This window comes from Halichoerus grypus, chromosome 9, assembly GCF_964656455.1.
Source record: "Halichoerus grypus chromosome 9, mHalGry1.hap1.1, whole genome shotgun sequence".
Lineage (NCBI taxonomy): Eukaryota > Metazoa > Chordata > Mammalia > Carnivora > Phocidae > Halichoerus > Halichoerus grypus.
Genome location: NC_135720.1, coordinates 27,846,931 through 27,862,924, shown reverse-complemented (window position 1 = coordinate 27,862,924; position 15,994 = coordinate 27,846,931). Strand labels below are relative to the sequence as shown.

Genomic DNA, 15,994 nt, shown 5'->3' with positions numbered 1-15,994 from the left:
AAAATGGACATTTAATAATGAGATGAGCTCCAGTAGTTCAAGGAAAGATGATGGTAGAAGCTGCTTCTGGAATGTTCTGGCACCGGAATTTGGTCCAAGTCAGTCACTGTAGAGTCTGCGTGCTCTCCCAGACATAAGGTCCTAACAGAAAACTACCTACCAGTCCTCTGTGCATGAGGGCTACGGGGCAAAGGTCTGTAATACAAAAGTCCACTATCCTATCGCCCGGAAGGGTGTTGACTGACCTGGTATCTCGAGGCCTTTGCCGGATTCAGAACATGGTCCTGGACCTTGGAATGTTCCAAGGCTTGGACAGACAGCCTCACCAGCTGTGCTTCCTCATTTTCTCTGGCTGATAGTGTCAGTGTGTCATCTCTCATCAGTCGTTGTGTAATAAATATTTAGGGACCCTCAACTACGCACGAGGCCCTGTATTAGGTGCTAGTGACACAGTGTGAATCTAAGAGTCACACTCACTGCCCTCTTAGAGTTTAGTCGAGTTGGAGAGATTTTTAACACTACTCACCAAACACAATCTACAATTTGGCTGGAGCAACAAAGGACAAGTACACAATCCTAGGAAAGCCTAGAACATGGGACCCAGCCTGATCTAGGGACACTCTTGAAGAAAGGACATTTAAACTGAAGTAGAAGGTGACCAGGTATAGCAAAGCAGAGGGAGGAGAACCAGCTACAGTACTAGAGGGAAGAGCTCAACCTCAGGATACAAAGACCCACTAGCATGTATGTTTAATAACAGCAGTAGGTAACATCCAATATGCTGCTTGCGCCAAATGTTCGCAGCACTTAACTGCTGACTGACTCGTGAAAGAAACAAGACCACCACAGAGAAACAAAAGTATTGAGAGACAAGATAGAAACTGACCAAACTTAGAACAAGAAATCTTGGTGCTGAGAATAGCATGAGAAGAAAAACAGCCCACATAAAGCTGTAAATGCCTATAACCTAAGTCTCTAGCAGAAACTCGCCCACAAGCCTCGGACATTTCCATCAAGCAACACACACACACACACACACACACACACACACACACACACGTAAAAACAAAACAGAAAACTCCAGAAGTAGAAATTTTGAGAATCAAAATTCCTTTTGATTGGTTTCCAAGATGGCAGAGGATCATGGCTATTGTTCCCCGATGAAGGCAGACCAGAAGTTTTCCATTAATCCCAAGGAATAAAAGGTACACTCCCTTAATCGTATTTGAAATAACAAGTAAGGTGATCTGACATAATGGTAATTTATTTCCTTCACTTCACACGACAAAATTACAGGGTACTGCAATGAGTAATCTACCTGACATCTAACATCTGATCCACATGAATAAACACAGGACAAGGATCCAGCCACATATACCTATTGTGGACAAGAGACTAAAAATGCCTCAGAAAAGTGGCAGCCCTCCTGGAAATTTTCACTCACAAGCTAGTTAAGGTAAAAGGCAGGAGATTAGACTAGGGAAACTTTCTGTAATAGACATGTACTGGAACAGACGAAGAGTATATTAGTAGGAATTATCAGAAAATTTGCCATTTGTAGTCAAATATCCCACTTTTTATAAATACCATTTAATGAGCCCCAAATATTTTCCAGAGAGTGTGTTAAATGCTTATCATATCTCTAATCCTCACCTCCACCTGTGAGCATGGTATGATTAATTTCATTTTATAGCTCAGAGCCCGAAGCTTGGAAAGGTTAAGAACTGTAACTTGCCTACTTCCACATGAAGCAATTTTTCTATCACATCACACAGTCTCTCACTCCACAGTTATTCTGAATTTCTAATAACCTTGGCAAACTTGGATATAGCCAGTAATAGTCCATCTGGTTAAACTTTTCCCACCGTATAGACTGAAAGCCCTGATAGTAGCACGTTCTGAATGTCTACAGTTCTCTACAGGGGCTCAGAAGCAACAACTACAATCTTGACTTTGCATCTGTACTTAGATTTTGTGCTACATTGTTTCAGAAGGGTTTCAAAAGGGGTCCACAGAGATTCCAACCTTCCACCTGAACTCCCAAGTCACCCCTCAACAAATGCACCTGATGCTTGATCTTGTAAGTAACCCTATGAGGAGGCACCACACCAACCTTCATAATGTTGTTCCCAATGATGGTTTTAGGATGACTGGTTCCGCTGAATCCACAGAATATCTTGCTACTACTTTATTAGGCCTGAAACTGTGAACATAATTTTCTTTGGTCAATATGCCTAAGCTCCATTCTCTGGAATCTGGACAGAATCTATTAAAATTCTCTAAAAATCATCACTGGGCAGAAAGCCTAAGAAAATGGAACTTGCATTTTATAGTCAAAAATATTCATCAGTGCCCTGGTAAACACTTCAAACACAATGTCTTACGTCCATCTGTGGTAGACTTTGGGTCTTTGTATCCAGATCTGAGGTATAATGAGGTATGACTTTTGAAGTTGACAAATCTAGAACATAAACCTAATACATAGAGGGCCCAACATAAATGGGTTCTTCTAAATGCTAAAAACTGAGAATTAGGATGAATTCTCTCAAAATTTCCTTTGTTGATGTGAAGGTAATTAGTTTCTGCTCAAAACACAGTTAATGTACCTGCAAATGACCTGGTAATTTTTCAGTAACAACGAATTGAATTTAAAGTTGCCCCTTGAGATATGCTGATGTTAGTGGAAAAGGATACTCAATTCTACCTTCTAACAAATAATATGTAAGATTTATCAACTGGGAGATTTTCACCAAATACATGTGTTTGGTTCCTATGGTTAGAGCAGTCAGCTATTTTAGCTCTACGATTATAGCTCTTGAAACACGCACATAATTTTTAAACCTTTTAGTTTTATAAAGCAAGCAAATTCCAATGCATATAGCACCTCACCATATACAAAATCTTGGTTATGTAGAGGTCAAATCACATTCCCCTTGTATAGTGATACCTATGGTAATTTCTACTGTAACACAGAATGCCTGGGAGACAGTTCTACTCACTGAACAGGTATTCCAATGAGTGCAACCCATACATCAGATGTTGTGATCCTTGTTCCTGACATCCCCTATTGTTATTTTTATATAAATGCTTTGAATAAAACATTACATTTCAGGTCTCTTCAGCAAACAAAATTTATGCCAATCAATTTGACTTTAAGATTTCCTCCTTATAATAGGAATCTTGGATATTATTGTTCTTCTGAACTATACTTTTGCCCCACTAGCTGGAAAATTCTACTGCTAAAAGTTTTTCCTAGTCCTGAAATGGCACAAATAAAGACACTGGGAACAGACAAGAGTCCAAGTCTTATAGAACAAAAGAGGAAAAGAAGAAAATGAGGGAGAATGATTCTAGAATGGCATTCGCACTTCTTGACATAACACTCCTTTTTGGGGGGGAAAAAAAGACTCATGACTTACAAAGAGGACATTACAATTGCTAGATCACCAATCCAATAGGAATATAAATGGTAAGTGGTAGATCATATTTCATTTGGAAACCTTAACTGGCAGAAATTCTACCTTTAGAGTGGATAAGCCAAAAGAAAATAAATTACTGCAGGCTCCATAAAAACACATTTTAACAAAAAGGCAGGAGGAGGGGAAAAGGGAGAAGGAGAGCACAGCTTCCCAGAACTTCTGTGTCCTGATTTCAAGGAGAAATTTTATTTCTTTACAATCTAATCTGCAATTTGCTAACAAAATGGGCAGAAGACATTAACCTAGATATTAAAAAAGCAGTCAGTTAATACTACCTTGTAAACATATGCCTTCATTTTTCCACCAATGAAAATGATGAATAATATAAATGGAAAACAACAAAACAGGGTAGAATCCCTGATGTACTCTTAGGTAAAGGCAATGTGGTAGAGAGTAATAGGATTAACCTATCAGATACATCCAAACATCAAAATAGTTACCTTGGAAGGACAATCCTAATATGACCAACATTTCTTAGTATTCTTATGTTAGTAAGACTTTCAGAGCCTGTGCAAATTATTTTTAGATGTTGAGTTTATCTCCATTCAATAATGTTCATGCACTCTGCAATTTCATATACAGAAGAGTAGTCTTGGCCCTTGAGAAGCTTACAGTCTAGCAAAGGGCACGGAGATAGGTACAGATTCTTTCATTATACTCTCAGCCCTTCCCCCGATGTCAGTTTATATTCTTGCATTATTGGTACATAGTGGTGTTCCTTCACTAGACAGGTAAACACCTCTGAGAGCAGAAACCATGTCAATTACCTTTGCACCACCTCCACAATGCCCCAGCAAAGTAATCTGTACAGAATGAACATTTAAACAAGTGTTGGTTTAGGGAGAAAGGTCTTTTTACTTATTAATGACACTGTGCTCAGCAAAACTCACCATAAGGTAGGTTTGCCCTGAAACCTAAGCAAGGGCACTGAGTCACTGCAGTACCTAAATAAGCTTTCCTGCAGCAGTCCTCAGGTCAGCATTACACTGAGACTTGGGTTCTAGAGGTGTAAGAGCAGAAGCCCAGCTCACTCCCAATGACTGTCTAAATGTTATTCGTCAATAATAGTAAGGCATGTAAAACATTTACATCCCTACTGATTACAAGGGAGAGAAATTTCGCCTTCAAAAACTGAGCTAGTCTACCAGCTAACCGAACTACTGTCTCACCCTACCAGGGTAATTTTGAAGCCACCACTGGGAGTCTAGACAGTAATCGATACGTTCATTCCTACGGAGTTCATTAGGATGGTTACCCAAGAGTAGGGTATTTGGAAAGATGCAACTTCATTACCCAGGGTAATCCTGGACAGGAGCATTACCTTATTGAATTCAGATAGCAAACTTCTTTATTCTTGGTAATGACAGAATAAAGATACTATGCATAAAAACCAGGTCTGGACACAGTTAGCTGATTAGACCACAGAGCAGGCAAAAAAGAAAACAAAGGTTCTGATTGTTTATCTTAATAATAACACATAAAAGATAATCTGTATTTCATCTTGCTATGATGCTTTGGAAATAATTTAGAAAACAGAAGTCCATTATACAGTGCAAAAGATGATACTGGCAACCAGTGAGTAGTAAGTATAATATTCAGAGCAGGCAGTAACATTTAGGTGGAAGAGGACAACTGAAATTGTCTATAAAGCCAGGTTACTATGCTCCCTTGCAGGGAAGGGGCTGTCTGCTCCATCAGGCCCTTCTTAATAACCACATTCATTTCAGGACCTGACCATATCTGGCACCAGGAAGCAAGGAAGGTTGGACAATGCAGAGAGGACAAAAATTCAGATCACAGCTCTACAGACTAGAACTGTCTCGTCTAAGAAGGTAACCACTAGTCATGTGTGGCTCTTTAAAAATGGTAGGGGATCAGAACCTCCTTAAGTCTCTCTTATCCAAAAAGTTGCATGAATTGCCAAAAACAAATAGATTTTTAGAAGCACCTACTTCCCCCACCCTTCTTCCCTTTAAATAAAATACTAAAGGCAAATGAAACCAAACAAAACACAGAAGAGAGGAATTCAAGAAAACTACTCAGAATAAAATGGATAGCTATCCTAAATTACTGCTCCAAGATGCCCAAGGGAAAAGTGCTGCAAATGAAGAACATTTCCAAAAATACACAGTGGGCACAGTTCAACAGATCTACATTAATTTAGAAAGTTACCGCCTCCTAAGAGGCCAAATGATTTGCTACTAACAATTTAAAGCACTGGGTTTTCATCAAGAGCACACTCTGGTTCAACTGTCTAATTCCTGGGCAAAAAAAAAAAAAAAACAACCAACAATCACCTACAACAGCTTCCATCCATGGCATTGGTAAATTCCTGAAGTCATCTGGTTCTAAGATATAAGCTATGTCTGATAGTGAAATTAAAGTCAACTACGTTACTTAGATTCTACTTATTAGAAATTCTCTGTATACGGTATTTTAAAAGTGAAGTAAAAATATACTTCTGGAATTAAAGTAGACAGTTTCAATTATATTTAAGAAAAGCAAACTAAGATTCACTCAAGAACCAGGAAAAAGAAAGCCAGTCATTTTCAAATACTGGATTCTATTCAAACACTTGTTCTATCAGTGTTTAAATATTTGCCTGCTACTTTACCATGCTATTGCTCTGTACCACACAGAGGAAAATTTGATATGTCCGTGACAGAACAATTTGAATGCAAGCTAAAATTTAATCACCACACGAAAACAACAAAACTGGTAATCTATCAGCTTAAGTGATGAGTAGCTTATATATTTTGGGGAAGGGGGTTGCAAGAAAAAACTTAAAATGCAAGCCTTAAAGCCCTTCTTCAAGAAGGCATGATGTTGCCATCCCTGACCATTAGATCTGGGGTGGGGGGGCGGCTATGAGACAATGCTGACACGATGCAGTACACAGGGATTTGAGAAGCCAGGCAAGCCGCTACCCCATTTCATCATTACGAAAGAGATGCACAAGAATCAGACCTCTCCTTTCTGCACCCAGCATAATCCAACCTCCATAGGGATGTTCAGTAGTAGTTACCATCAGAAGTTATAAAGCCTCATGGTCCCCCCTCCCTGTTCCCTAGCTTTGCCCCCTATAGTGTGCTCAATGTTTATTTACCTCCTCCTTCAAGATCTCAGTATTTCAGAATATAAAAGGAAGTAACATCTTGACCCTCTGCCCTTGGAAAGGCTGCACTCTTCTGTCACTTTAACTCATCCCCTTCCAAGGAGAAACTCTCCTTATTAAACAGAAATCACCGATGCACCTAAGCAAGGTGGGGAGATGTTCATTTAAACCTGGATAACTCCTATTTCTTCCGCCGGGTGAGGACAGTGTCATTGGTAACTGTTCAAGTGAGCACTGTGAAAATTAAAGATCTCTAGGCCAAGAAAGTAGCCTGGGTCAGAAAGGCAGCTGATCTGAAACCTACCAAATCTGCAAAACCTGTTCCCCATTTCATGCATCCACAGCTCTAGAGAATGTGTAAATAGCACCAGCAAACTGTGCTAGGAGGTCACAAGCCCTCCACGCCGCATGCACACAGCTTGTAAATGTGCTACAGACAGTGCGGGAAATAGGGGCTGGTTCCGGTTCCAACCAAAGGGCAGAGCTAAGGCATACCTTTTGGTCTTCTGGAATTTCCATTCTTTTGCTGTTCATCTTCCTCGTTAATGGTGAATAGACCAAGGGGAATTGGCCTTGCACTGGTCTTCTTCAGTCTCTCTTGTCGGATAGCTGTAGCGGATCCAGGCATACCGCGGCTACTTGTTTTTTAATTATTATTATATTAAAAATATATGCTTATGTAATTGCAGCTCCCAGGAAGCTGCTAGTTTCTAAGCGGCCGGTTCATTTGAGCACTTGTAATAGATCCCCTATGAGTAAACAGTGTGCAAACAGCTGACAGATACTACCAGCCACTTGGCAACTGAGGCCCTGCAGTTCCCCCTCACCTAGCAGCAACCCCCCCACCTCCCCTCCACGCCCCCTCCCACTTACCCCCCCCCCCCAGGGCATGTGGCTGGCTGGAGCTCGCTGCTTGCACACACGCTCCACACACACGCACGCGCACTCTCCTTCCGGAAAAGCCCCAGGAAAGGCACGCGGGGTCAGCTGCCTCCTTCCACGGCCTAACCTGTTCAGTCAGATCGCAGCTCTTCCCGCGGCGGCCCCTCTCCCCAGGCTTCTCCCCTGCCGCCGCACAGTAAGCTATTCCGCACACGGCACAGAGGGCACACCGCGATATGCCGCTGCTAACAGTTGCCCTGACAACCCTGCCCTGTCCTCCTCCAGGAGGCGTGGGCGCGGCTCGGCGTCCGCCCGGCAGCGCCGGCGGCTGCGGGCTCCGGGCCGGGAACTCACCGCGGAGGGCTGGAGCCCAGGGACCCTGGCCGGCGGGAGGCGGCCAGCGCGCGGCGCAGCTCCTTCTTCCTTTCCTCTCTACCCCGGCGGCAGCGCGGGAGGACAGACAGCTCTGCCTGCACAGGCGGCACGGCACTCCCCGGGACGGGGACAGGGGCTCAAGGCAAGAAGGCTTTTTCTTCTTTGGGGGAGCTTTGGGGTTTTCAGTCGGGACACTTTGCGAGTCCCTGGATGAGGGAAGGAAGGCATCGCTGGACCCCCACGGCTCACTCCGCACTCAGTGGCACAGCCCAGCCTTCCAGACGTCCCTGCACCCCCACAGTCTGTGTAAACGCGGGGCGGGGGGCCCACCTGGCATGAAGACTGGCGCTGCCGTGCACCGGAGAGCAGGCAGGGGGAGAACCGGGCCTGTTCTCCCAAAGACGACAGTTTGGAATACCCCTTCTGCAAGTCAAGTTGAAAGCAGAGAAACTACAATCCATCGAGGGGAAAAAGAAAAAAAAAATCCGCCTCACCACATCCAGGCAACACCCCCTGCAATTCCCACTGCTCCGGGCCAGTCACTGCCCGCGGTGCTGAGCAATCCTCAACACTTGACCCACTTTTAGCTCTTTTTTGGATTGTTTTCTCCAAAGCATACAATCATGTGATTATTGTTTTCTCCTGAAATGAGCTATCTCACTTAAGACTCTCCACTTCCAGGCTGCCTGAAATGTATGCTGTATGTGAAACAAAAAATAAATTTACAGTAAGCGACACTGACAAATGCCAACTGCCAAATTAAGAAAATAATTTTTGTTTTTGTTTTTGCCTCTTAATCAAAATCAAGTCTACTTAGAAAGCCCAAAGCCATTTCTCCCACCCCAGACCACCCTCCTACTTTTTTCCCTCAATACTTAACCCACTTACCCAAGAGGGGACCCCAAGGATTCCATGACCAGTACCCTCTATAAATCCTTTGAATGGAAGAGTAACTGCTGACAATTCACTTAGCTTTTCTTGGTGCCTTAGTTTTTGCTATAAAATTGAGGTGACATCATTTACCTTATAGGATTGGAGAAAGGATTAAATGAGCATAGTCGTAGCAGTAAGAAGTACTTAACAAAAAGTAAAAGCAGGTGATATGTATAAGAATTGTTATTTTTTTTTTAAGTAATCTCTATCCCCAACATGGGGCTTGAACTCACAACCCCAAGATCAAGAGTCGCATGCTCTTCCAACTGAGCCAGCCAGGTGCCTCCCTGCTTTTACTTTTTATAATACATCTGTTCTAAGTAGTCCATTTTTGCTTCATATTTAAGGTGTTTCCAGCTCAACTATCGACTCTATTAAAGAAAAGTTCTATTTTTTTATCTACTAATATTGCCCAGGCCACTGCTGGAGATGTACTAGATGCTTAGCAAATCTACTCTGGGGAAACAGAAACAAAAACACCAAAACTATAGAAGTCTTTCCCTTGAAGGCTGGGGGGATTTAATTAAGGTTAACATGCGTTAGATGTGTAGACTGGGGAAATGCAGGAAATTTCAGGTATTAAGTTTACTTAAAATCATGGTCATCTGTGTGATAGGTATTTGGAATAAAAGTGAATGGCATTGAAGAGCTGAGCAGGTCTGAGAAAGCATCTACATCAGCGTTTTTCATGCGAGGAAAACCGAGGCCCAAGAGGTAAGATTCCTTGCCCAGGTCAAACGTTAACTGGCAGTAAGTTTAGAGTGGACATTTAGATCTCCTTCTCCCTAGTCCAGTGCTTTTCCTTATGACAAATATTTGGCCTACACAGTTCAGAATCCTAGATCCCTCTCTCCAGCTTCTACAGAGATGACAAGATGTGGAGAAGGAAGGAAAGAAAAGATCCATGCCTTGAACATGCAAGATCTTGTTGTTTAAGAAATAAACAGTGGATACAGTGTACTTCCATAATTCTACTTGGTAATTCCATTTGGTAATTCTATTTCTGAATTGAAGATGATTTGTTATTTCCTATTTCTTTAATCAGATGATCAATAAACATAGTCCATTATAATATATTTATGAAAATCTTTTCAAATCTAGTTTGTTTCTCCTACCTTCCAGAGAATCAGGTTAGTACTTACAATGGCAACACGCTCACACACAGCTGAAACTACCTTTTGGCAGGAAAAATGAAAAGCTATGTCTCAAATGACAGATTTCATTTAGAAATATTCCTTACCCAAATAAAACTAATAGCTTCTGACCGTCTCCATGAAATTTAACAAAAGTATTACTGAAAGAGGTAAAGCTAAGGAAAAAGGGATCTCTTCCTTCATCTTCTAGATGAAAAATTGAGAGGATTAATATTTTATGAAGTATCCTAGGAGGACAATGAAACACCTTTCTAAGAGTGGCTTTTAAGAAAGCAAAGTGAAAGCTGAAATTCAAATGACTTCTGCAGAAGATGTACATTACTTTCAAGGATGGCCTGGATGGCTTTAAAGCTTTTATAGGAGAAATGCAGCAGCAAAGCAAAAGCTTCATGGTCTTTAACTTGTCCAGATAAGATGTCACAAAGGAGCCGTCCTTGAGGTCTGTGGAACGGAGGTCACAGGACAGCCCCTCTGGGACGCAGAGGACTGTAACTGAGCCCACCTCTCCCACACCGAGCCAATCACTAGTTCTCCTCTTCTGTTAACTGCACTGGAATATCCCTCAAATGACAAAGATGGCATTCTTCATGCTCTAGCGTGAGAGGTCTCATGGAGAATTTTGATTTGTATCAAAATGTGAAAGTCACCAAAATGGCTGTTTTGAAAATTATGCTTAAACCATTTACTGGGGAAATGAAAGCCTAATCAAAGGAGGCCAAAAGTCACCACGGCCTACAAATCGACTAGGCAGGGGTGGGGTCAAGAATTCCATTATCTAGTAACATCTCCAACTTTGTCAGATGCTGTGCGAGGTGCGTTAGATAGGTTACGTGTGTTAGTCATGATAGCACGGGAGAAGAGTCATCACCTGACAGATCAGGAAACAGGCTAAACCTAAAAACAGAGGTTAAAGTCCCCCCGCTAGTTAAGTCACTGAGTCAGGATTAAACCATGGCCCATCTGCTCTAAGGCTAAGATGCTTTTCTCCTGCTGCTTTGTAAATCCTGACTGCAACAGCGACTAGCTGTGTCCCAGTCACAGCTGTGACCAGTCACAGAGAAGCAAACAGCCCAAGATCAAATAATCATAATAAAGGAGTTTTTTTCTATCCATGAAGTACACATTTAAGACATAAATACATTTGAGATTAGCTTCCTAAATGCTCAAACCTAGTCTTTAATGGATATAGGTGTTTAACTCTTATTTAACTTCAGGAATACTGGGGCTGAACCCCTGCAGAGGCATGGGCCTCCAGTCTTCTCCCTTTTATACTCGGACCCAAAACAAAAGCAGATGTGGAAGGGGGATGGCAAGACCTTCAAGTAAAAGGAATCCTACTCTGAATTCCTGAGCTCTTCCCCAGCACTAAGAAGTGTTTTCAATTTGATGTGGCACGTGTGTCCTTGAACGTCACTTGCAGGTACAGTCCCCATGGGAACCGGGGTATGTAGACTTCCAAGAGTCAATGAGGTTTTGCAACTGTTTCAATTCTTAAAATAATAAATGATTTTTAATGGAGACTTTGTACAAAGTTGGAAGAAATGAGACATTACCTAGTGCGAAAGGGTAGGTTTTACAACAAACCTGGCTTTATAGAGAGAAAAATGTTCGCAGTATAATCATAAAATATAGTGACAACTGTAAGTGGAAATGATACCACTCGTCCACTATGAATGAAACAGCCCACTAGGCTGTTGAGCAACTGCTGCCCCCACCAATTCCCACGCCCAGCCTTAGTCCCTTAGTAGGCAATGAATTTATATGTGTCCTTCTACCCTGGCTGCCGGGCCCCTCTGGCCTGCCTCCAACCGTGAGGCAGGTGAATATGAAACACAGTCAAACTAACTCATCGGTAGGGGAAGTCGTCTTGTGATTTGGACCTGTCACAATGTTCTAGGAAACTAAACACATGCATGTGTGTGCACACACACATGTAAGCTTCAGGCTCCTACTCACATGTATCCTTCCTAAGCTTTTATTTTATGGCTGTTTTTATGTCCGTGAGACTGGAAAATAGCATACAGTCCGCAAATGAATTTAAGACTAGCCTCCTGCAAAGAGCAATCTGTTTAAGCAGTGAGATGCATACCTAGATTTTCCCTTCTAAAGGCCTAGTGAGCTTTACAAAAACATTCTTGAAACAGGAAAGAGCCTGACTGGTACTTATCAAGGACTGTAGCTGAAAACAGAAATTACTACTGCTGGATTGAATGGCCACTCACCGGTAAATTACAATTCTATACACATGTAAGTTAGTTACTTTTCAGCAGGGGCCAGAAGTGCCAAACTGCCTTTTCCTATTTCTACATTATGATTAATATGTAGGAGATGATTAATTCTTCAAAACTACTGGACTTCAGTAATCTTTTAAATATTTAATACATTAACCACCCCTCCCGCAAGGTAAGCTGCAATTTACTTCTAGTAGGAATTTTGGAAATCCACATTTTAATGCAATATTAAAAAGAAAAGAAAACCTTCAAATGGTTACAGGTTGATTGTGGAATCAAACAACCCCTGGGAACAAAGGGTCCCAGCTGGTTCTCTGCCATCCCCATTCTTGAAGTGAGAGGGCTCCCTTACAGTTTCCTAGAATGAGGACACTTCCTCATGGCTGCTTTGGCAATAAAGGCATAACATCCTGCCATCTTGCAGCATTCTACAGAGCTTCCAAAAAGCTTCTGGACAAAGAAATACTGCACAAAGAAAGACCGACCCTTTGAAAGGAAAACAGAAAGGCAGGTTCGCTTTGATCTTTATTTTACCACCTTTTGTTAACAGGCAATAAGAAAAACAGTAAATACTACCCTAGTAGTGGCGTGCCAGCAACCAGGAAGTCCGAGGTCCCTGCCGTGCCTTTTATAACATTTCCATAAATCTTTGCTGTGTGGTGAGCACTTCGCAGGGTCAGCAGAGTCCATTTTCCCATGTCTGCTCCACCAGCAATAAATTTTAAACCCCGAGGATTCACTTATCTGAACATAAGGTGTGGATACCAAGCTTTTTTTTAAAACTCTTTCCTAGACATTAGGGATCACTAGCTAAGTTGCTAATATTATAAAATGCCACATTAAACTTGAACCCAGGAACACAGGTTAGAACGCCCTTGGGCCTCCTGTTCATTATTTCCATTGATGATACCTAACGTACATTGCATGAGCTTCTGAATTCCTGGACACAAGTTAAGATGGGCACACATCCTCTCCTCTAATAGTGACATCCTTGGGAGGTTATAAATCCAATTTTACAGATTCAAAAGGAGACAAATCAATTGCTGGGTTCAACAGAAGAATCAGATAGCAAGGGCTGTTTCTTTTTTTTTTTTTAAGATTTATTTATTTATTTGAGAGAGAGACAGAGACAGAGATAGTAAGAGAGCACAAGCAGGAAGGAGAGGGAGAAGCAGACTCCCTGCTGAGCAGGGAGTCCAATGTGGGGCTCGATCCCAGGACCCCGGGATCATGACCTGAGCCGAAGGCAGATGCTTAACCAACTGAGCCACCCAGGTGCCCCAGGGCTGTGTTTCTCAAAGTTACTAACCCATCATTGGTCTGAGAACTGTTATGGGTTTAGTTTTATTTTTTGAGCCACACCATTAGAAAGGTAAGGAAACTGAGAAACCGTGGCCCCCTGTCTTGCTTTAGGAGGGGTGAAATCATGTCAAAGGCACCAGGGGAGGGGTTTTGGGGAATGACATCAGAGGGGAGGCAGCGGGCAAATCATACAATGTTCTCCCACGTAACAAAGGCAGGGGGGCCATTCAGGAGGGTTGATGATGAAATGTGCGATCCAGACTCGCCAGTCTGGTGGAAGACGGGTTGAAAGGGAGGAGTGAGACTTACGAAAAACCAGCTCCCTAAGTACTTTGTCCAGGTGGAGAAAAGTGTCTCACGTGGTGACTGTGGTGACAGAAGGCAAAGAGGAAAATGAAAAACCACTCATGTTTGTTTTTTAAACAGGCTTCCCTAGCAGCGTGGAAGACCTATTTCAGGGGGATGAGCATGGATACTGAGTTCCTGAAAAAGCTCAGATGAGTGTGGACAAGTGGGCAACGGGAAGGAAAGGTGGTGTTTTTATTAAAGACTTAGAGGAGAACGAGGGCTTTATATCTGTAGATAAAACAGAAAGATGGCTAGAATCAGGTCCAAAATCATCAACAGATCAAAATAATGGGCTATCGCTAAAAAAACACTTAGTAGTGATAAATATGAACACCTCTTCTAGTAAGTCCAGCTGCTCAGGTACAGAATGAAAACCCAGCCAAGCTTCAGTAGCTGCAAAGGAGGAGGATCCGGGGACAGCAAACTCAGGACACACGATCAGTGTGATGAGGCAGTGAAAGTCCTAACAGTATCACAGGGCAGATCAGCACATGTCCAGCACGCTGAGTAAGGAGAAGGACCTTCTCTATTTTCTCGTCCTCGGATCACACTGTCTGAACTAGATATTTCAATGGGATGATAAATTAGAACACACTCAGAAGAGAGCAACCCAGGAGTTGTCAAGATCCTAGGCTATAACACAGGAGGATCATTGGAAAGAAGGTACGTTTTCTCAGGAGAAAATAGGGCAAGATCTGGAGAAATAAGGTAACTGAATTCAAGGTTAACATGTGGAGGGATTTCTACTTTTAGTGTAGTGCTGGAAGACAGAACTTGGACCGGTGACTGGAAGTTACCAGAAGGTAACAAGCTGTGCCTTCCATCACTGAAGACGGCCATGCACAAACACGGATCTGGGATGAGGGTGCTGAATTAATACACTGTGTCCAGGTTGGATTTTTAGTTCTCTAGAGTCTCTTCTGATCCCACAACTGACTCCCACCACCGGATGGGAACAGAAGCTGCAGTTAGATGCCCAGGGGAGAAACACTGGCTGAAAGAAAAAGCCTGAGAGAGCTTCAGAAGGCCCCTCCCCCCCAGGCACTGTCTCCCTGCCCTTATTTATTTATTTATTTTTAAAGATTTTATTTATTTATTTGACAGAGAGAGACCAGCGAGAGAGGGAACACAAGCAGGGGGAGTGGGAGAGGGAGAAGCAGGCTCCCCGCAGAGCAGGGAGCCCGATGCGGGGCTCGATCCCAGGACCCTGGGATCATGACCTGAGCTGAAGGCAGAGACGCTTAACGACTGAGCCACCCAGGCGCCCCTCCCTGCCCTTATTTACACTTCACAGAGCTTCGGGTTTTTTGAAAGGCAGCTCTACAGTTGTATTGTTTTACTCATTCAACTGATGCCCCCCAGAGGTTTTAGACGTAAAGCTAAAATGCGCAAACAATGGAAGCTTCACTCAGTGTTCTGGTTACAACAGAACCACACTCAGGATTGCTATACCTGCAGCTTGCAGACTGCCCTCACTCTCACCTACTGGCAATTTAATGGAAATCGACCATATGAAAAATTCTGGGGAAGATAGGGATAAAAATGAAGAAGATAAACGAGTTTTCCCTCAATGACACAATTTACTGTGGATGGATCACTATGACTCTGTAACTTCAGAGAGGAGATCTAAACGTTTGTGAGAGAAAAGCAATATTAAAGAAGAGTAAAGCAATTCAGTTTATTACTTTATGGGCATTTTAAGGGGAGTGACGGTCCTAAGTCTTCAGGTCAGTAAAGAATTGGCCCAGTCCAGAGCCAGGGGTTCAACATTCATTTCAGAATGTACTGAGACTTTTCCCCAATCCCATCTTTTGTGGCTTTGCTACTCTTTCCAATTCTTTCTCCTAAAACGCCCTGAAATTCAAACTGACATCACTTAAGATATATTAAGAGGTTTAATATCCTGTTTGTACCTTAAAAGTTAATTTAAAAGTTTCTCTTAAAAAGTAATTTAAATGTGTTACATAATCCTGGGGGGGGCGGGGAACTCTGATTTTCTTTCTGAGGGTCAATGTGTCCAGTCAGGGTTCTCCAGAGACACAGAACCCAAAATACTACTGGACCACTATGGATACTACATACTACTATTTCTCTGGAGAAGAATATATAAATCATGTAAAGGGACCTATTTTTTTTTTTAAAGACTTATTTTAGGGAATAATGGCAGCTGTGATT

At 42.4% G+C, this 15,994-nt stretch overlaps 1 protein-coding gene across 12 annotated transcripts in view; it reads right to left on the bottom strand.

Annotated features, from left to right (window-relative positions):
* Window positions 1–15,994, bottom strand: part of MAP7 (microtubule associated protein 7) — a 170,167-nt gene that overhangs the window by 140,738 nt on the left and 13,435 nt on the right. For 2 of the 12 annotated variants that reach the window (XM_078054682.1, XM_078054683.1), the window contains exon 1: window positions 7,090–7,420. The exons of 4 other annotated variants lie outside the window; for them this stretch is intronic. In XM_078054682.1, coding sequence (XP_077910808.1) covers window positions 7,090–7,222 — 133 coding nt within the window. In that variant the 5' untranslated portion in view covers window positions 7,223–7,420. Of the gene's footprint in view, window positions 1–7,089; window positions 7,421–7,603; window positions 7,792–7,830; window positions 8,093–8,181; window positions 8,358–15,994 lie in introns of those variants that run through there. 6 more of the 12 variants (XM_036097484.2, XM_036097488.2, XM_036097482.2 and 3 more) reach the window with 5 other exon arrangements.